We start from the raw sequence: 23,606 nt of genomic DNA on the forward strand, positions 1-23,606 counted from the left end.
AATCGTAATAAAAAAAATTTCTACTGAAAAGATAGTTACTGACTTTCCCGCTTCTTACATTTGAAAGAAAAAAATATCCACAGCTATACTTCAGCGTAACAGTCTTCTCTTTTTAGCAGTTAGGTAGAGAGAAAAAATATCATGAAAATTATTGTCAACATAAACCTTTCAAATCTTTAAAAAATAAAGAAAGAAACATACAAACTAGAAACTGCTATGTGGCCCATCAAGGTGTAGTTGACGTTTAAAAAAAAAAATGCCATCTTTTCTTCTAGGTTTGGTTCTTATTTTAACAAAGCACAATTTGTAGTACCACAGTTTTCAAAAAGTAAATACATGAGAAATCAAATATCTTATAATATATGTAAACCCTTGTAAAAAAAATACCATAACCAACAATATTACATTAAACTGCACCTTTTTATTTTTTTTAATTTCATTATATTTACTTGTCAAAAAGTCTTTTTTATCCTGAGCGTAATAACAAAAGTTGGAAATAAAATGCTTTTTGTTTGTTTGTTTGTGTTTTATTTTAAAGGATTTTCTAATTGAAATTTAAGATAAAATCCTTGGTTTTTTTGTTTTTTTGATTTGTTATTAAGCTGTTACTCCTTTTGCTTCTTTTTTCTGTATCAAAATGAGAAAATCAAAAAGTGTCGTGGATAATTTGAACAAAGGGAATCAACTCAAAAATATCAAAATAATCTAAGGTATTTTTCGAACGCCACTTTGAAAATTTTATGTACATCATCGAAGCGTTTGTAACAACGGCAAATATGCATCTGAGGTAGCGTTTACATTAACATCGATCAAAAACTTTGACGAAAAAAATGACCAGCAAGGAATCAGAAGTTGACGGAAAAAGAAAAAGGAACCTCAAGAAGGACTCTTCCCCGACTCGAGGCGGTGATACGAAGAGATCAAAGCCAGCAAGCAATGTAATCAGCTTCACTTATTTATTGGGAATATCTCGTGTTATTGTCATATTGATCAGTGTGCAGCTAACGGACTAAATCAGAAAATAGCTTCGGATACTGAATTCCAAAAATGGATAAGAATTAAGTCATAAACCCTCCTGTGATCACTGCATCAACGTATTCCAAACACTTGTCACTTTGATTTTAATGAAACCAGGCCTTACTTATATTCAATTGCATGATTTGGGTTAGTCCGAATTTCCTCTGACCCTGCAACCCTCATCTTTTTTATTTGGATATTGGTATGTTGGGTTGGGGTGAGAATGATGTGGTGTACAAAAAGTTGGAGATTCAGAGGTACCACGGAGTACCGCCCTTCAACTGCTTGTAACAACTTTCAAGTTGAAATTGTGCATGTCACACCTACCTAGTTTGATCATTTTCCTGCATGCTGATACATAGTTTGCTACAAAATTACATTTTTCATTGAAGTTTTGATCATTTTTCATAAGAGACCCTGTTTTGTTGACATTTTGAATCAAAAGAAAGAGTAGGCGGAGCTTGTTACTTTTGGATCGGAAAGGTAGTGAACACGTAATTTTTCAGTGGAATTTTGAAATATTCTGTTAGATTCCAGTTTTAAAAATCGTTTCTGCTCCATTCCAAATCAAAAATAACAAGCCACGCCTACTCTCACTTCACATGTATTGCTATTGAAAATGTCAACAAAACAGGGTCTCTTATGGAAAATGATCAAATTTTCTGTAAAAATCGAACTATTGTGGCAAATATGTTATCAGCATACAGGAAAAGGATTCTGGATTTGAAATAGGTAGGTGAGACGTGCACAATTACGACATGAAAGTCGTTATATGTGGTTGAAGGGTGGTACTCCGCTGTACGGCTGAATCTCCAACTTTTTCTTTGGCACATTGTTCTGACCCTAACCCAACTCTAGTTGATCCATCCCCAGGTTTTTTCGTCCCCAAGTTGATCTGTCAACTCAGTTAATTATATGGTTTCAAACCACACATGGATACGCCATTGCAATATTTGAAGCAGCAAGAAGTTTCCCATTCTCTTTTATTTAAAAAGAAGTGGAACATTAAACAATGTTTTTCTTGCTGAGTTACTGTTTGATGTTCATTATTTTGTTAAATCTAGCATGGGTAGGCTTTTATGCCGCATTGAACTTGTAAACATCTTGATTAAAAACAAGTAAATAGAAAACAATAGCCCTTTAATGATTAACAAAAAAAAAAATAACTTAAATTGACTAATTACTTTTCATTTTTAATAATCATATGTAATTACTCTAAAATAGACTCAATTAGGTCTTATATTTATAATATTTTATGAACTATAATCTATTCATTTATATTGTAAAATTTAAGAAAAGACATATAGAAAAGGATAAGATCATTTATTTTCAATATTTATGTTAAATATTTAATTGTATAAATTCCTAATGCATAATGTATTGAGTGTATGATTGGGGACAGGTCTGCTTTTTTAAAAAGAGGATGGATCCACTTGGGGACGAATCCACTAGGGGGCGGATCAACATGAAATCATTTGGGCAAGGAGTAGTTATCGCTGGCAAGTTATTTCCACCATCAGATTTTTCGTCCTCTCCTATGTTCATGTCCAAAATATAAGACAAAATGTCTAATAGATTGCTGATATGTTGCTCTGTTAAATGAGCCCACATGATTTTCTTCTGCTTTTTAAATTCCAGAATTTACCGTTATGGTTCCTCTGTAAACTGTATGTTTACTTCCGATTTTGACAATTTCCATTTTTTGTAGTTATTTAAATTATCATTGTACTTTCTTCAGGAAAAAATCTTCAAATACAATGAATATTCTCACGTTTAACTTAAAAATGGCATTTTCCAAACTTCGTAATTTTTAGATGGATAAAATCTACTATAATTCCATGTCAGCGAAAATTGTGCTGTAAAATTTTCCTCCATGGTTAAATTTATATTTGTGGAGTATCCTACAAATATAAATTTAACCATGGAGGAAAATTTTACAGCACAATTTTCGCTGACATGGAATCATTCAAGAATCAAGATATAACAATGACTAGGAAAAAGTAAGGAGAGAATGCACTTCAAGACCTAATTTTGAACTGGAACAATTGACACATGTACAAGCTTACACTTGTTAAGTAAAATATGTAGAATGATTGACCATACAAGATTGATATGCCTTTCCTTTATTATTCAGGATGTACGATTGTTCTATGCAGAAGAGAAAGAAGTTGAGGACAGAGATCCACAAAAAGATCTGAGTTTGTTCAAGTCAACAACGTCAGACATAAGGAAGTGCTTTAAAGACATTAAAGATGCCAAAAATAAAGGAGGGAAACAGAGTGTATGTACACATACTCTATTGTTGTACTCATTTATTCTCCTGCAAACTTTGTTTGCAGGTATATATATGTAGGAATCACCCAATCCATCTCTTTGTCAGTCTACATTTCTTTTTAGCACAACTTCTCCTAAATGGATGAAATTTTATAGGAAAGTTGGGTGTTATATGTAGATATGCATTAAAAAACATACTTACTGTGGTAGGAGTCCAAAGGGAGATAATGGAACTTAAAGCATATAACATGAAACATTTCAGTCCATTTGAGGTGGCAGTGAGCTTGCTCATAGTAGATTTAGTTTCACGAGATCAAAATTAAAATTTCGTATGTTTCACCTGTTATTAATGATATTATTGCAAAATAATTCTGTTCTTATTCTTGTCAATATCATTTTCAGAATGCCAAGAAGTAAAAAAGGTATTAATTAAATGTAGCTTTTGAAATATTTGAAAAAAATAAAGAGAAGATAAATAAAATTGCATGAGAAAATTGAATTAATTTTGAAATTTTGTTTATTTTTAGAATGAAGTTATAGAAACAAAGAAGAGAGAAACTGCATTACATTTTGTATTGCTGAAGAAGTTGAACAGATTGTCTCACATCAGATGTAAGAAAGCTCGAGATGCTACCAATGAGGTAATGTTTGGTTATAGTATACAACTTGAAGGTTTAATAACTTTCATTCAAAATGAAACTAAAGTTTAATCACTTTGTTATGTTACTTATTTGCATATACTTTTTTGGGGGAAAAAAAAAAAAAAAAAACTCTATCAATGTGCTCTTAATAGCTTATTTTTCTGAATTTATTTAAGGCTTGAAAACAAATGGAACAGTGAATGGGATTAAAAGGGGTAGATTCACCAACACTACACAGGCAAAATTATTTCATGTGATTTTCACCTGAATTTCACATGATTTTCTCCTGAATTGAGCAAATGAACTAAGTGACAGTTCATGTGAAATTCGGGTGAATGGAGCCTTCACGTGAAATTCACACGAAATGTTCACATGAAATTCATGTTTAGTGAATTTCTCATAAAAATCATGTGAATTTCACATGAATTTTATGTGAAGCTCGATTAACATGAATTTCACGCGAAAAATATTTGCCTGTGTAGTTTCAGGCCTACTGTTTTGCAGAAGTTTCAACTTACTATTTGAAATTTTCTATTTGCTTATTTTCAAGCTTAAATACAATCTGAATACTAATATACAGAAAATACAAGATGTTGTGTCATAATTTAGTTTCAAGGAGGGCACAAAACTCTAATTCTACACAGTTTTCAATGAATTTTCACAAAAATGAAAGGATTAGGCATAGTTTTTTAATCCAAAAATATAGAGTGCAAGCTATGAACAATAAGATCTTTTTCAGGAGTTGTGATGGTACAGAAGGCTGTATAAATATTAGAGAGTTCGACAGATGCGCTATATGTTTTCTGCATAAAAATGTCTCGTGAAATAAGCTATTTTAAGACAATTCAGCTAAATTTTCTAGTAATACTTTATTATCATCTACAAGTTTAGTTCAACAGATGCATGAATAGCAATGAAACTTTGTTTTTAATGAAAGAATATATTCAACTAGTGAATTATGCAGTTTTAAAATTAATTAGAAACACTTTAGTTTTTGGGGCTGATTTTGATATTTTCTGGACATACTTCTTTTGCCTTATGGCCCCCTTACCCTTCATTTTGATGGACTTTCAATTCAGTGGTCCATTCTAAAAAAACCATGGCACAAAATTTGGAATAGCAGCTAAGGCCAGCTAGACCAGCTAGGCCTATATATTAAATACTGAATGTAGCATAAACAAACTATAATTTACACAGCAGATCTATTGTTCATTAAGAGTAGACATGTTTGTTATACAGTATTGTGTGTAATTGTATCATATGTCTATGTCAATGAATTGTCACATCAAATCACTTTCCTCTTCTGTTTTTTTTGAGTTTTTATACTCATCTAGTGCTATTCTAGTCCGCAGACCTCCATACTTTGACCATAAGTAGTTTATCACAAAGGATAGGCGAAAGCATATTTCTTTGTTTAGTTACAATTAGATTTTGCTGACTGGGTACATGCTCATAACCAGCAGTTTGTAAAGCTATTTGGGGAAATTTTTTGATGGGGCTTTAGGACCAGATGACTTGGCTCCACCAGTATTCTCAATAGTAGGGTCTTTGCCAACATTTTCAGAATCATGTTCAGCTGCCTGGTCAATTTCTTTAACAATTACGCTTTGATTCTGGTGAACATCATTTTTATTTTCTTTTAGCTTTGAAAAAGGTAACTTCTTTTGTTTTGGGTCTAGCTTATAAAAAATTCATTGGTGGAATTTTCAATTTTAAATGGGACCTCCAGTCCACATTATTATAATATTGTTGAGTTATTTAAATTGTTTAAGATAACAATATTAATTGTTCTTTCTTTCAGATGTGTCAATGATCATATAAATATGCATCTCATCAAATCGTGACAAAATACTGTTTCATTCCCCTTCCTCAAATCTCCTGGAAAACATTGGCAACCAAAATACCCACCTGTACCTAATAAAAATCTTTCTGAAAGACATGTTCATATCTTTTTAACTGTCACAAGTGACGGAAAACACTCCACCATTAATGATGGAAACTTAATGTGTGCGCATGAAGCAGCGCATTAGTCACTCTATTTGCCATTTTAAGAAGAAATATGACTATGGTGCATGGCACACTGTAATCCATATCACATATGGAAATTTTAATAAGTGTTAGTTCACATTTGTTTCTTTTTATAAATTTCAGGCAAAGCAGAGAATTGATCAGTACCATCTCCAGTTACAGAATCTATTGTATGAAACCATGCATCTGGAAAAAGAAATCACTAAATGTTTGGAATTTAAGTAAGTCACAGTATGTCTATTTAATACATCTTCCTTTTTTGCTAGTTATGCTGACATACTAAAAATAGACAAAATTTATTTTTGAAGATGTCACATGAATCTAAGAAATTCCTCATTATAGGTAAAATCATAAAAAAATGTCAATGTTACATTCTAAAGAATACCTGACTTAGTTTTAAAACCTCTCACATCTTTTAATTATTACCTGTAGATCTAAGGATGAAGAAATAGAGCTAGTCCCTGTAGAAGACTTCATGAATGATGCTCCAAGTGACATATTGAGTAAAGTGGTAAGAATGATCCTGAATATTTTAATACCATAGTAGGATGTATTTAGTGCTCATGCTGTTTGTCCATCTGTTCATCCGTCAGTCTGTCATTAAATGCTTAATGGAATTTGATAAATTGTCACACATTCTTTATCTCAGGATGCCATATCTGAATGATTTTTTGGGGGTTCTTGACCCTAAGCATGGACTTTGTCATTGGTTGACAATAGTGGGGGGGGGGGAGGTTATCATCTCCCCTAAAATTGCTAAATGGAATTCAATGAAACTTTCACTTTTACACATTCTGTATCACATGGTTTTGTCATTTTGTACTTCCTATTTTGTTTTCCCATCTGAACAACTTGTAGGGTTCCTATGGGGCTATCAGCAAGTGAGTTTTCCAGTTTTGTCTATTTCTTAAATTTTTTTGTTGAAAACCAAGCTGTTCCATTCAAATACATTAAAAAGCCTCCCGAAATTTACAAAATTGAATGTAAAAATTGATACCCATGAACATAAGAGCCTTAATCATATTTACAGATACAAGTTTTCAGTGTAGTGAAAAATTTGCCAGAACTTCAAAATCTTACATTGGTGCTGAAGCATTCTACAATAAAAGATGTGATGTATAAACAATTTTTGTGATCTTTTAACCTATTTCAAAAGACCTCTTCATGTAGTCTTTGGGAGGAAAATATGATATTTTGAAACACAAAGTTCTTGGATGATTTTAATTTTAGATGATATTGTACTGGTGTGTAAAGAAAAACATTCTGTATTTTAAAGCAATTTTCTGTTTAATAAATGAAAAAGAATATGAAAAGTATATTTGACAACCAAAAAATAAAAGTATACTTTACAAGCAATACATGTATATATGTTATATACTTATATTTACAGGAAACAAATAAGAAAGATCCACATCAGCTGAGGTTGGCAAGGTTAGATTGGGAGTTAGAACAAAGGAAAATGTAAGTACACATGTTTTTTGTTTCCCCTAAAATATTTATTTTACCCCTTTTTCAGTCAATTGTGCAATTCGAAGGCTTCATCAATAAAACAAAATTTAGGATATTTTAAAAACAATCTATTTCTCAAATATTGATCAATCTGTTTCTACAAAGAGTAGATTTGAGAAGAACCTGAATTTAAGATCTGTTGATATAAATGACAGTTGAAGTTACCTTGACAATAGAAAATATTTGAATGAAAATGCTATTATCTGTTACTTAGGTTAGCTCAGAAGTTAAAAGAATCAGAGACCAACAAGGATCATTTAGATAAAGAGATTAAAACACAACAAGAGTATCTGGAAAACTTACAACCTAAACTCAATTCTATATTGGAGGTATGTTAAGCATTAGCTTAAGGTTTCTATGATACTGGGGAAAAAACCTGTATTCCAATGAAAATGTCTCAAATAGCAATAAATTGATAGATCACAGAAGCTCTTTTCTCACTTCAGCCAGCACTGTTAAGTAAGAAATGCCATTAGATGATGATGACCAATGTATATGTTGCTATTGCATGTGATGTCTCTGATGTTTATGTTGAGTTGTTGACTAGGGCATGTGTCGTCTTACTTTGATTTTTTTCTTTTAAATGCGAGTTTAGAAGTGGTTGTGCTTCTTCCAAAGTCTGGGTTGTCCCTAAAGTATTGCTTGGCTGTATTTATTAAAATATCACATGGTTGAACTTGTTCTCCATAATTTTCTGTTTGAATTAATCTACTTGTTTAGGACATGATCCCAAAAATAAACACCTCTCTTCATTTTGGCTCATCATTGTACTACAGTCAATTAAAACAATGCAAGGGTGTTATGTTATTTTACCATACCAGATAGACCGAAGTATTATGTTATTTTACCATACAAGATAGACCGAAGTATTATGTTATTTTACCATACAAGATAGACCGAAGTATTATGTTATTTTACCATACCAGATAGACCGAAGTATTATGTTATTTTACCATACCAGATAGACCGAAGTATTATGTTATTTTACCATACAAGAGAGACCGAGGTATTATGTGTACTTGATTTTATAGCTTGATATTTTCTGCTGTAGACCACCATGCTTGTGCAGATCTGTCATGGTTTGTCATTTGATCAGATTGGATAATTGTCAGTTATGTAATTGGTATTTTCTGTTTCAGTCTACCAAGCCAGTACAGGAGTACCTAGGTATGCCATTTGACCAGATCAGGGAACAGCATCAGATAGCTGGACATCTCCCACATCCTCTTTATGTACTATACATGCAGACAGATGCCTACAGACAGGCTTGTGGTTTGTATATTTGATTACAGCCCATGCAATGAATATGTTCAGGGGTAGAGTTGGCGATCCCTTGATTATATGACAATCACCAGATGTACTTCTTTAGGTTGTTAAATGGGCAACTGTTGCAGAGATTTAAGCTTCTTTTTGGGCAATTTACCCACTGATTAATTCTCTATGAATCAATTATCTATAGAATGTTTTCAATTTCCCAGGGAAGACCCCATCTATATCCTGATGAATGTGATATTTGTATATGCTTTAAGTTAAATATGTTACTCACATACATCATTTATCCTTAATTCATTGAAATGTTGTCATTGCTTATTTCTATTCTTTTTTCTGTATGCTTGAGAAGTTCGCTCAATCTATTGATAATATTTACATATATAAGACAGAGAGAGTCATTACCACCAGAAAAAATGTAAAATAGAAGAACTCCATTTGTATTAATATGGTTGCATTCCAAGGACAACCTTTTCCAAATATATCCCTTTCTGTTTTCTACAATTTGTTTCTGATCGAACTTCTAATATTATAACTGTATAACATGTATTTTACAGACAAGAAATTAGAAGTGAAGATAGAAGGAGACATCGAGGCAGCTAGATCTCTGAAGAGAACACCTCAAATGTTGGCTGATGTTGGTAAGGCAATTCATGAAAATCTCAAATTTTTATGTGTAAATGCATGCTTTAAAATGTAATGTTTTTACCAAGTATTGGAGGCGGGGCTGGGGGGCTCCCTAGTTGCCTCCCTCTTAGGTGAATCTCAGGATCTGCCACTGTAGGTGCGTCAATATTTAAGTACTGTTTAATCTATGAATCCTGCAGAGAGTGGTGATTCTATGTTTTATGTCAAGTAAAGTGGCAAGGAAAGTTGAAACAATATTAACTGGTTATAAATTGATCTGTATGATTCTCGGGGAAACATGTACTTTAACACCCAGCATACAATGGGTATGATTTTTTTAAAAAGATATCCTAATGTCTTATCTTTCCTTTTGATGATTTGATGTTTTGAATGGAACTTGATGATGCATGACTTGCATGAGGGCCTAATAGTTAATATATTTTTGCCAGATGTACAAATGTAGATTTGACATCACATACATATATTTAAGGATGAATTTTCATTTGAGAATTATAGGTTTCAGAATGAGTGAAAGTTGAATATCACATTATTAAACTCAAGATATTTAATTTTAACATCATAACAAACAAGCCGTGAGGAGTTTATTACAATGTTGAAATTAAATTAACTAAAAATGAATTGAGATTTTTTGCAATACTCAAATTTTATGCCAAACTGATTACTTGTTTGTAAACTCTGAAAAAAAGACCAAACAATTCATATTGAGTGGTCTAATTTGTATTAAAAAATGTTACAGAGGACAGTGATAGTGATCAAGAAGAACAGGAAAAGAAACAATCGGTAAGTTTTTTTTTGAGGAATACTGGATGGCTGTGTATTTACGGTCCTATACTTCCAATTATGAATGCAACATGGCTATAGATTTGAGCCTCATGTGTGTCAAGGTTTCACAGCACCTACCTGTTTCACTATTTATCAACTTAGATTATGGGACTTACCTTCCTAATAACCCTTTTGACCATGTGTAAAAAATTGAGTTTTAGTCTGTTGGATGAAATTGTCATTACATGGCAGTAATGAAGAAAAATAGGAATAAGACTATTTGATAGCAAACACTGTGGTACACATAATAGTGTTTATAAATACATTTTCTTTTTGGGTTTTTGATCCTTCAGGATCAAAATACCTTATGTCATGGGCCAATCACTGGAACTTCCCTACTTCTTTTGAACACTACACAATATTTTAAGTATAATTAAAATGTAGGATAGATACTCTGTTAATATAGTTTTTGAATATGAATGCATGTTAACTTTTTGCTGGGACTAATAAAACAAGTTATATTTAATCCCGGCTTTTTGGTAGATTTAAAATTGTGGAAAAAGGTGAAATGGAACTAAATTTTGTGTGTGAAGTTCGATCAGTAGTATGGATTGACTTTCAGTTTATGTTATAAGACTGTTCTTAATAATATTTACATGGCAAATGTTTGATCACAATTTTATTTAACATCATGTAGTTTTTTAAATTTTCACAAGAATAAAAAAAACAGTGCTATCAGCACTTTGATTTTACATGTACTAACCACAACTTAACTTAATGAAATATTATTGTAACTAAAACTCAGTTCTGATGGAATATATTTTATACAGAAAAGAAGAAGGAAGACTGTGGACTCAGGGAAGATAGAGAGAAGAAATAAAGTTCTGATGAAGCACCCTCTGTCTGTTGTACTAAAAATCAAAAGCAAAGGTTAGTTACAAAGGATCACTTATACATGGTTAATGATTATACAAAAAAAACTTTGTTTTATATGTGTGAAAAAAGTAAGGAGCAAAATTTTGAAAATATTTGAAATCTTGAATAACTGATATAAAACCCAAGGAAGTTCATCAATGGATTGTCAATCAAGAGAGTAACCATCTCCATCCAATGAACATCATTATATTCACTGTAAGTTCTAAAATAGTGTTTTGTAAATGGATTGCCACAATCTTTAGGAAGAATATAAAGTGCACAATTCTTATTGAGTTAAGCATCTATTTTTTTTTCAATGTCTTCGCTTGTTCAGGTGTTTCAGAGAAAGACAGAAGGCCCTGGAAAAGTAGAATGATGATCTCTTTTCAACTGGTCACCAATATTAATTACAATGAATAATTCACACATGATTTTATTCCTATTTAAATAGGAATTCCTACTTTTTTATCTGAAATTTCAGTATCAAAACTTACAGATTTTTGTCTGAGTAGGCTGTATTTTTCTAGACCTTAACACCCTAATTCCTATTTCCCACCATTTCCTACTTCAGTGAGCAAAGTCATGGCTGTAATATACCTACATGTACATACACTATTATATTCACTCCCCTCAAAACTTTATCATAGGCTTCCACTTTCTAGCAACTTCATCTAAGTCCAATATAATGTCTAGAGATTATACCATGTGTAAAGAATCATTGAAAAAATGTCCAACAAATTTAAAATGTTATATCTACATTGTGATCAAGCATTAAGGGATATTCTGATTTATACTGGAAAAACATTCACCAATTTGTTAAAAGTCAAGTAATAAAAGTGTAATTCATTCAAATGTTCACTTACTCTGTTATATTTACAATGAAAATGACTAGTAAAAAAAAACAGCAATATAAAGTCTCTATTCCATTGTCACTGTTTTTAGTTACGTACTTAAAAAAAACAAAGTTTTTAGGATAGAGGGTGTCTGTTTAGATATCTATTTGTGAAATTCATATAATTGAGATAGTGTAATTACTAATTTATTTAACTGATTTTTTAAAAAATATTTTTTAGATGGTACCTGTTTACAGTTGACCTTTTGGTATTTAGTCACATTAGAGATTGTAACTGTTGGGATACAGCTAAAGACCGGAACAGATTCACCACCATCATGTATATCAGGAGGGTTGGTTTTGACTTCAACATTGGCAAGGCTGTCACAAGTCTAAATTGACTTTCGAAATGTCTGAATTGAAACTTTGAACCTATTCCAATTTTTTAGACCCGAAAAGCAAATCTGTTCGAGTTTCATTAAGAATCCTCCATTTATTGACATCACTCAATGTAAAGAAGAGATTATTTCACTTGTAGAACACCTACTTTATTGTAGTCACTATCAGTTTGTGAATGCTCATAATTCTCAAATACATGTAAGAAATGATTTACATGTGCACTATAAAATTCTATTAATCTTTTTTGTCTGTGAAAGTACTATTGTCGGTGGGGTATCAATTTTCGTGGTTTTCGTGGGTAGGCCAAACAACAAAATTTGGTTCCCAATGAAAACCATGACTTCAAGTATCCAGGAACTTGTGTTTCTTCCCTAATCCATGAAGTACTTTCACAGTAGTATACTTGTTACCAAGTAGATATTTAAAATTTTGTCTGTTTTCCCAAACAATGTTTGATTGATACATTGTAATGTATTATGGTTTATTTTACAGAGATCTACTCTCCCCAGACCTTCTACTGAATGAGATTTACCCAGAAGATACTGGCAATAATTCACCTAATGCTGCCAACCAATATGAACTTAGAAGATTAGGGTAAGGCTTATGAGACTTGTTATGACATTTCAGATAACACTTCAAGCCATTTTTATTAACTAAGGAGCCTGCATTGTTGTGTACATCATAATCTTGAAAAAATGCAGGGGAAGTTAAAAACCAAAAATATTAAATTAAATTTTGGTTTTAAAAATTAAATTGGACCACAACTTCACTTTTAGTAAAGTAACATAAATCAATTACTTGTTATTAGGAAACATCCACTGAAAAACTGTTCTATTAAATAACTATTCCAAAATACAAGTTATGTATAGAATTTAGTTTAAAGAAAATTAAGATCCACATTAATTATTTGTTTCAAATTTTATACAGATAACTAAGTCCGTAGACAAAATTTTTACCACTTGTAAGAAGTGAAGTTATAATTTTAAATTCTTGGAAAACCCATTTTATTTTTACATACAAATGCCAGTAATAACACAACAATAACTTAACTTACAGGTTGGGAGATTTTAATCAGTACATCAAAGATATAGGTCGACCATATCTGTGGGCACAGTGGTTGTCAGGGTTACAGTTCCTAAACAACAAAAGTTCTAAGGTTGCAGATTCCAATGTCAGTATGGAGAACATGCAAGAGACAATCAAACTGTTGAGGAGAAGGATCAAGTCAAGACTTTCTCTCCTGAAACAGTTGTCATCCCTGGAGAGGGGAATTGTACCATTGGCACCAGAGGCTATGTCATTGTTTCCTACTAAAATTGTTGCCAAGTTATCGTCATGGAAACGTTCAACATACAGTGACTTTTGTGCACTAGGGCACTCTGGTGATGTCATTGAGAATGGGATGGCTAAGGAGTCAGATATATTCTTTACAGCAATTTTAGAGAGGGGTTCTGGTAAGATATACATGTACTAACAATAATTGCTTGGGGGTTTAATAGTTACTGATTCTTTCATACTATATTTCTTTGTATATTTTTTTGTTAGTAGGCTAAAGTGCATATAATAATATCTTATAAAAGTCCTTAATAATAAAATATGAAAACTTAAGCTATAAACGTATTACAATAATATTACATAATATTACTGGTTTTAGTAATCTCAGGCTCTATAACTATTCTGAATTGGTAGTCTCCTATATCAATATCATACTTATACAGTCAAAGTGCAAAAAATGTTCGAGTTATTCGAGGTTCTAGTAATCCGAAGTCGAGGATAAACCAGAAATACTAGTGGTTTTGTCAATGATTGTTTCTGCATTTGCGTCATTTGTTGTGCTGGTACATGTACATGTACTTCACTTTACACGGTTCTTCGTAATGTCTTGTGTTTCATATCGGAAGATATTTTTTTGTATGTAGTATATCATGTTTGAAATACTGAATGGCACAGAGTGCCTTAGTGAAATTACCGTTTTATTTTTTCTACATCGAAAGCGTCATAGTTTGTAACATGCTGCTTTGTCTGACTCACAATTAGGAGTATTGTCAAACCATGTGCTCTACATTATTATGATAAAATTTCAAATTCACTTGCGAAATGAATGTAGTCGTTGAAATACACTTACTATCGTCTGTTTGATGTTTCACTTAATAGTCAGATACCATTACAATTCATCTGGTTTTTTTTTTTTAATTATCAAAATGTAGAAGAGTCATCAAGGGAACCAAGGTTATAGTGGTAATCAAAAGAATGTAATCCAGGGACAAAGACCAGACATGGAAAACAGACATACACAACAAAGAACATAAAGTAACTAAAATCATACATACAAAGTAACAAAAGTAAATGAGCAACTCGGACTCCACTAAAAACTGGGAGCATGGACCAGGTGCACCGGTAGGGTAATAAAACTACCATAAAACTTCTGCAGTGATGACTTCAATCTTGTAGCAACATAACCCTGTTCCAGAAGCCTATTTGTTAGAGTTCTAGCGCGATACGAAAAGTCTGTGTAGTTTCGGCAAGCTCTGGCATAACATATGAGTTGTGATATGAACACTCCATACGCAGGAGCCGAAGGGATGTTGCCACAGATGAAAAGGAAAGTTGACAATTCTGAATGAAAAGTCATCACATTTGTCGTAAAGTTTGGTCAGTAGTTTTCCTTTACCATCGATTTCTAAGTGTAGGTCAAGATATGAGGCTGACTTCACAGTGTCTGTAGTATCTTTTATCTCAAGTTCTTTTGGGTAGATGCGATGTATCAAATCCGCGAAATTAGGATTGTTTAAAGATAACACGTCATCTATATAGCGGAAACTGAGATTGAAGGATCTAGCCAAACAATATTCTTTCTTTCTGATCAGATCAGCTATAAAGTCAGCCTCATAAGAGTGAAGGAATAGGTCAGCTAGTAAAGGAGCACAATTTGTTCCCATTGGAATGCCGACCGTTTGTTGAAAAACACGTACACCACACTGGACAAATATGTTGTCGATTAAGAATTCCAGCATTTTGTAAACATCTTCCTCTGTATATTTGGAAGATGATTTGGAATTATTTCTTACAAAGTATGAGGAATCTCTACCAAGAACTATATATTTGTATCTAGGTGTACCATCTTTTTTGGAAAAACAACGATGTATAATGTTTTTAAGTCGGGATTTTAACTGAGTATGGGGAATAGAAGTATACAGTGTCGAAAAATAATAGGTTTTAATGCTATTATATTCAGATAATAGTCTTGAACTGATTGTCTCCAAAAGATCTTTTGAATTTTTCAGGATCCACATTGAATTAATACCACTACAGGAGTAACAAGTGTTGTGGTAGGACTATCCAATATCACTCTTAGTAGTGTTGTGGTAGAAATATCCACTATCACTCTTAGTGTCAATTCTGACGTGTAATTAATAAAATTTGTTTCTTTTCACTACAGGTGCAATTTTAAATTAATTAAATACACAAATCGAGCCATAAGGTGTGTCAACAAATTAATTTTAAAGACCAGGCTAATCGTTGTTTTTTTTTTTTTTTTTTTTGTTTATATATTATCTATTTTATTGAAAACTGTACATTTGTTAGTTTGAAAACATCGAGTACCAGTACCTTATCCCGGTTCATTAACGTTAGTAGCAATAATATCGAAATATATACAGATGTTAGTATTTGTTAGTACATACATGATTTTCAATAATAATATTTACACACATCACAACAGAATATCAAAGAAAAAAACCACAGATAGATAAATCTAGAGCAGTAAAAATGTAATTTATTAACAAATATACAGATTTGAAAGCAGTTTGTTTAATGGGAAAAAAAATAGATAATTAGGATTTGGGACAAAATTAAAAAATTTAATAATAAAAAAAAAAATTTTTTTGTTTCCCTGCTAAATTTCTTAATCTATCTGTTGGCCATTGTACATATGTTATTTATTGTTTCATCATTTAGAATGAAATCTAAGTATATATAAATAAGTTTTCATAATATAACAGTGAAAATATTCCACAATTCATTAAATTGCTCTAGTTTGTTATTTCTGACAGCAATAGATTTGTCTATGTTATATAAATCTTTGACAATGTTTTTAAATGCTTGTAAAGATAACTGTTCTCTAAAATATTTACAATTGTATATGATTTGTTTAATTTTGAGAAAGAAAAGATTAAAAACCAGACTTCTTCTGCTTCTAGAGGTATCTCCTAACAAAAAATTCTTTTCAGTAAAGGGGATGCTGATATCATTCGATATAAGCCAAAAATCAATTTCCAGGATAAAATTCTGAACTTTTTCACAGTTCCAAAATAAATGTTCTAAATGTTCTAACCTCTTCATCACAAAAAGTACAATTTGCAGTATCTGTAATTTGTATTCTAAAAAGATATTTATTTGTTGCAATTATGTAATGATTTATTCTAAATTGTAACCATTGGAGTTTAGTGTTTTTTGTCACTAAAAATGGAAGTTTAAAAATATCCTTCCATTCTTGATCATTAATATCCAATATGTCCCCCCATTTTTGTTGTCCACAAGACACACAATTATTTTTTATCAACACTGAATACATATCTTTTGTGCCTTTTTTACTCTTCATAAACAATTTAATATAATTCGGACAGAATGGACATACAACATTATTATCATTGTACACAAAAGATCTCTTTGTCTGTCTTAGTGCAGATATTAAACTATTATACTTCATAGTATCAATATTAATAGCAAATTTCTGCTGAACTTCTAAATTAGACAAAAAGCATCCATCTTCTTTCAAAATATCATTTACAAACATAATACCTTTTTGAAAAAAATCCTCATAAAATACAGGTTTATTACCAACAATAATGTTTTTATTCCACCACAAGGGACTAGTAACAAAAAATTTCCAGCTATTATCTTTATCTTTTTCAATAATACTGTTCCAAGCATTAAATACATCTTTCCAAAACATATTTTTACATTTTACTGACACTGCATATCCATTCCCACATTTTAAAAGTTTTTCTCTATCAACAATAGAATATAATATATTAAGCCATTTACTCTCAGAATTGAAAACTTTTCTAACCCAGGTGGATTTTAAAGCATCCATAAAACATGCAATATTTATCACTTTCAGTCCACCTTCAGCATGATTTTTTTGTAAAATCTCCTTTTTTACCCTGCCTGTAGGTGAATTCCAAATATACGAGTAAATAAGGCCATGTATTTTATTTATGACCACACTTTTTGGACGTGGTAATGTTAATATAAGATGGTTAAGAATTGGTAATATCAGAGTTTTAACAACTGATATTTTACCAATGACAGTCAAATTTCTCTTCGACCATGTGTTAATTAGACTTTTAATCTTAACCAACTTTTCATCATAGTTCATATCTATCATATTAACAAGATTAACATCAAAATATACACTTAGTAATTTGAAAGTTGTTGCTCCCCAAGACAAATGTCTTTCAGGGCAAAGCACATCTTGGCTATACTTTTTGCTGCCCATCCAAATAACCTGGGTTTTATTAAAATTAATTTTAAGCCCAGATATGTTTGCATACCAATCTAGCTCTTGCATAGTTGCATTTAAAGATTTCTCAAATCCGTCCAATATCAATGATGTGTCATCGGCATATTGAGACAGTTTATGATCTACTTCAAAAACCTGAATACCAGAAATATTTTTGTTACCCCGAATTCTGATAGCAAGTATTTCTGCACACAGAATGAAGAGGTAGGGAGACAAAGGATCCCCCTGTCTACATCCTCGACCGATTTGAAAAAAATCAGATAAGTGCCCACACTGTATAACGGCAGAGTTAATGTTTTTGTAAAATACTTTGACCCAGTGTATAATAGAGTCTCCAAAATTAAAGAAACTCAAAACATTTAATAGAAAGCTCCATGACACAGAGTCAAACGCTTTCTCAAAATCTATTAACAATAACAAACCAGGTATATCTTTTTCTTCGGTATATTGCAAAATATCATAAATCAATCTGATATTATCTCCTATAAACCGACTATTTATAAACCCAGTTTGATCTAAGTCTATAAATTTGACTAAAACTTTTCTAATTCTTCTAGCAATAACCCCAGAACCAATTTTATATACTGTATTTAGTAGAGAAATAGGACGCCAGTTCTTTAAAAAGTGTCTTGGCTTATTGTCTTTAGGAAGACAAGTAATAATACCTTGTTTCTGTGTAACTGATAACTCTCCCATCATTGCCCCATAATTTAGTGAATTTAAAACCTAAACATGTAAGTCTCTCCAGAAAAATTTAAAGAATTCTGTAGAAAAACCATCAGAGCCAGGTGATTTGTCATTCTTCATATTTTTCAAAACCTCACTGGCTTCTGTGATAGTTATCTCCCCTTCTAAAGAATTCTTTTCATCCTCAGATAATCTATTGAAACTCAAATTCTGTAGATCATTTTCAAGATCAGTTAGGTTATAAGTATTCAACGGATCATCTCGAGAACGATATAATTCTGTATAAAAATTTTTTGTTTCTGTCAGTATATCAAATTGATCTGTTACAATAGTACCATCTTCCTTTTCTATTTTAGGTATAATCTAATTAGCAAAATTTCTAGACTCGTCCACAAAAATACTTTGTTGGTTTTTCCCCTTCTTCTATCCATTTAGCCCTTGATCTAATTAATTTACCTTTCATTTTTTCTTTCCTCAGAGCTTCCAATTCAGTCTTTTTATTATCTAACTCTAAAAAATTAATAATTGATTGTGACTCCAGATTTTCAATTTCTTTTAAAAGTTCAGATTCTAAATTATTCTTTTGTTTTTTCTTATAACTAGCATAAGAGATAGTTTTACCTCTTATTTCAAATAATAAGGTTTCTAAAAATAGCTTACTATTAATTGTCAACTGTATATTTTCATCCTCTATCATATGTAAATTTTCCATATTATATACTGGAGCACAATACTGTTTTTTGACATCCATAATTTTTTCTTTAACACAATTAATATATTCTGAGTGGTATAATAAGGAGTTGTTGAACTTCCATAGGCCTTTACCTCTCACATAAGGATTAAATTCTAATTCTAAAGTAACCATTGAGTGATCAGACCTATAGCTTGGTTCAATTTTACATGTTTTTAAATGTATAAGCATAGAATCTGGTATCAAAAAGAAATCTAACCTAGATTGCTTTAAAGGAGTTCTTTTTCTCCAAGTATAACGTCTCATATTTGGATATATCTCCCTGAATGGATCTACAAGATTCCACTGATCTATAATTTCTAAAACCTTCATTCTAGCATTTGGATTATTAATATGTAAATAGTTAAAACAATCAATAGTTGGATTCAAAACAAGATTAAAAATCACCACAAATCACATAATTTTCATTTCCAAAATCTTCAATAATTGACATAATATTATTAAAAAATCCTAGATATATCAAGGCTAGTATTTGAATCAGATGACACTTCAGAAAAAGTTCTCTTAGATGGATTACTTACAGGTTTATCTACTTTGGCTGCAAGCAATTGTTGAACAGTTTTTCCTTTGCCCTCTGTTTTGCCCTTAAGTTTCTGTTTTGTAGAGTTGTTAGAAAGTCCTGAGGCCATAATAGTGTGTTGAAATAATCCTTGTATAGTGAAATAATCCTTTGTTTATAATAGAACACTGCAAAATATGCACTAAATGTCTATTTTCCTCATTTTCCATTTAAATTTGTCTCCAGAAAATGACACTATTGGAATTCCCAAGTAAAATCCCATCTGAAGGTATAACTTTTAAGTCATATCACACATTATTAACACAGAATTTTGCAAAAATTGAGGAGCAGAATTTTAGTGTGTTAACTGCTCAGCGGCCATCTTAATCCTTCTAATCGTTGTTAAAACACTATCCAATCATGGTTTGTAATAAACCAATCAGTTTTCTGACTAATTAGTTGTCTTGGAGACATCAGGGTTATCGAGGGGACTGCATGATTACCTCGAATTATCTGAGGTTTCGATTCATCCGAGTTTGAGTCATCCGAGGTTGTTGTTTGTTTGTTTGTTTGTTGGGATTTAACGTCCGAGCAGCAATATTTCAGCTATATTCAGATGACGAGCATGAAACTGATGATAATATGAACATGAAATGATGATGAAATGAAAAAAGGATGGGACACAAGGACAATGGGGTCGACAAATTTTGATTGCCACTGGAAATAGGGAGAGGTGGACAGAGTTGGGCAATCTAGCCTCCTGTGGCGGAGCCCCATGGTTCCTACTCCGGGAGAATACCACAGTAGGGTTCTTTAACGTGCGAGGAATGTGGCATCTTTCCCAACATGGTGCACCACTATGGTTTGCGGTCAGGTTTTCTGTATTATAGCCTGACAACCCCAGCATGTAACATGCCAGGGGTACCCCATTCCACCACCTGGGGCACACATCCCAATTGCTCTGTGGGCAGAGTGCCCTAGCCCCCGGCTAGGGTTCTGAGCACTATTTAGTCGCCTTTTACGACAAGCTTAGCGCTGCTGCAGGCCTATTCTTTTAACACCTGGACCTGCACGGGGCAAGTCATTCAAGGTAAAATTGTATTGGAGTTAGGGGAGTTTTGCTGGGACTTCGTAATTAGTTCGAGTTATCCGAGATTTTGAGTAATCTGAGTTCGACACATCAAGGTTCGACTGTAAACTAAATGATGACCTGGAAATATATTAAACTTATTATTGTAATTATTTGATGGTAATGAGGGTTAAAACTTTTCTAATCTTGGATCTTTAGAAAAAAAAAGTCTTAAGAAAATTTCAAATTTGATTACATGTGTCCTATTGTAATTTTCTACTATTAGCTAAGCTGACTGCCCAGATTGTAGTGACTCCAGATTACCCTGCTGTAGCACCTTTGGTTATTGTCAGTTTACAATGGCAGACAGAACGAACAACACTGAATGATATTAATATACAGGTAACTACATGTAAATAACATATATAGTTGAGTGTAGTTTTTGAGATTCACTTCCCACTCAGTAAAAGATTAATCTTTGAGGAAGAAACTACATTTGATCTGTGAACATTGTAAATTAAGTACTTTATATGTCTAATATGGTTTTTGTGATACAGGCTGTCCGAAGTAGCCACTAGAAACCATAAGAATGTTGAAATTTGCAAATTAAAAACTTGAAATTACAGTTGAAATGGAGAACCTTATTGCTGTCCAGATTTTTTGCAAAATATAATTTAAATGCCTGTCCAAAATTGGAAATTGATGATAGAACTGTGGACCAAGTAGTCCTTTCCCAATTTTATCACCAATAGATGAACGATTCCAACTATCAGCATACTACTAGTATATACATGTATAACAACTGTGGATAACATTTATGCTTTATTATTAACTTTTATTTGTTTCAGGACATGGAAGAAGAAGTGAATGTTCATTACAAAGAAATGATTATTGGGAAGTCACATGATCAGATACTGACTAATCAGCTTCAGCGACTGATGATGTGTTTTGATGTATATTTAGAAACGGAAACACAGAGTGCCGAGGAGGGACCAAAGGAGATATCTAAAGAGAAAGTATATGCCAGACTTAATAGGTTGGTAATAGCTTATTGCCTACACTTATTGCCATTATCTGTAAATTCTCACAGAATTCTTATTTGGCCCATGCCTTCCTCATTTTTTTGCAAATGTGTTTGTTTCACCCCTTCTTTGATCCCAGTAAAAACCCAAGTCGTGACACATTTTTAACTCCTTTTTACAATATAAATACATTAAACCCACCATTTGACCTTGAAATGCCTGTACCAGGAACGTAATGGATAATTTCATTCTTCCATTTTATTCTTGAATTTGCTAGTTGATACACTTTTTACTGAAATTGTTCTATTTGAGCAGTCAAAATGCATTGACCATATATTTACATGGTATATGCAGTCACTGACCAAATATATATTCTGACTTTCTGTTGTGATGTAACAATGTTTTGAAGTTGCAAGAATGTCATCAGCTTTGAATAAAAAAACATTTTTTCTTTATTAAAACATAAAATTTTCGTTTAAAATTTTGTTGTAGTATAAAAGTATAAAGACAACAACATCAAAGAACTATCGATATGCAAATTCGGCTCAAACTGTTGAAAATCATTGGCACAGCTTTGCATTTTCCTGCAGTTCTAAGCCTCATCTATGTGTCAGTTTTATGTTAAGTCAATGCACTGTTATTGTCTTCTAATATCTCCCTACTTTTAGACTTTGGTAATTTTGTTATAACCGTTTTATGCACTCTTTCCTTTCATTTCAGAGGTCCAAACAGAACCAAGCCATACAGATTCTGTCCAGAAGTTGGAATATTTTCTCATCGATAAACAGAAATGATCATTAGAAACTGTAAATGTCAACATTTTTACCACTTAAAAATGATGTGTCACCACCATACTAACTATGTTGTAGATATATGATTGTTAAGTATGGTACATTATTGTGTGGTTTTAACATTATCAGATAGTTGTAATGGCATGAATAAAATCATTTCATATCTTAATGTGTTCTTGGTATGAGTGATTATATTTTGGTTATTCACGATAACCAATGGATTATCCATTTCCCTCCATTTTTTGTTTTTTTCCCCCCAACATAAATTTTACAATATTTTGTGAACAGGGATTGATTTTGGTGTGACTTTTTGACAGGAGAAAGTTGGAAAGTGAAATTACCATATTTATTTCAATGTGAATTATTGAAATTTTTTACACAGGACATAAATAGTAAATCACTGCTATTGATATCTTCTCTGTAACATAACACAAGATTAAGTGATCACTGTGTACCAATGTGTAATTCACAAACACTGTGTAGCTACTCTACTCTTTGTTCGTTACGTTAAAAATCAAATGCCATTTCATGTAAAAACCACATTCCAAATATTAAAAAATCAATCTCATCCAGGCTTTTATGGTTACTACAATGTCTTGCAAGGTTGAAGGAAATCTGAAAAAGGTGCTATCAACACTACATCTATTAGAAGAAAACCAAGACACTTACTTCCCAGATGACAAGCTTAAATCTGATTCTTACCTTAGTTCCCCTCTGGAAAAAAGTAGTTTCCTTCAACAGCTGTATGTGCAATTTTTTTAATTAAAGATTAGCAAGAGCGAGGGAACCAGGATTATAGCGAAAGTCAAAAGAATGTAATCCAAGGACAAAGACCAGACATGGAAAACAGACAAACACAACAAAGAACATAAAATAACCAAAACAATACAAAGCAACAAAATCAAACAAGCAACCCAAAATCCACTAAAAACTGGGAGACCAGGATCCCTTATATCAACCCAGACTCCA

General features: G+C 32.0%; 1 protein-coding gene across 1 annotated transcript; it reads left to right on the forward strand.

The window, feature by feature from the left end:
* The first annotated feature begins 778 nt into the window (after positions 1-778).
* LOC148608517 (THO complex subunit 5 homolog) lies at positions 779-22,806 on the forward strand. Its single transcript, XM_088543471.1, has 17 exons — positions 779-938; positions 3,152-3,298; positions 3,819-3,932; positions 6,084-6,181; positions 6,393-6,471; positions 7,351-7,421; positions 7,684-7,798; positions 8,609-8,741; positions 9,296-9,379; positions 10,123-10,166; positions 10,979-11,078; positions 12,137-12,248; positions 12,787-12,888; positions 13,351-13,748; positions 21,111-21,226; positions 21,673-21,860; positions 22,567-22,806. The coding sequence occupies exons 1-17, from the start codon at positions 831-833 to the stop codon at positions 22,628-22,630; spliced, it is 2,073 nt and encodes a 690-aa protein (XP_088399597.1). The 5' UTR covers positions 779-830; the 3' UTR covers positions 22,631-22,806.
* The last annotated feature ends 800 nt before the right edge of the window (positions 22,807-23,606 follow it).

The sequence above is a fragment of the Perna viridis genome, chromosome 9 (genome assembly GCF_037379345.1).
Source record: "Perna viridis isolate PV_CMFRI_1.1 ecotype Kerala chromosome 9, ASM3737934v1, whole genome shotgun sequence".
Taxonomy (NCBI): Eukaryota; Metazoa; Mollusca; class Bivalvia; order Mytilida; family Mytilidae; genus Perna; species Perna viridis.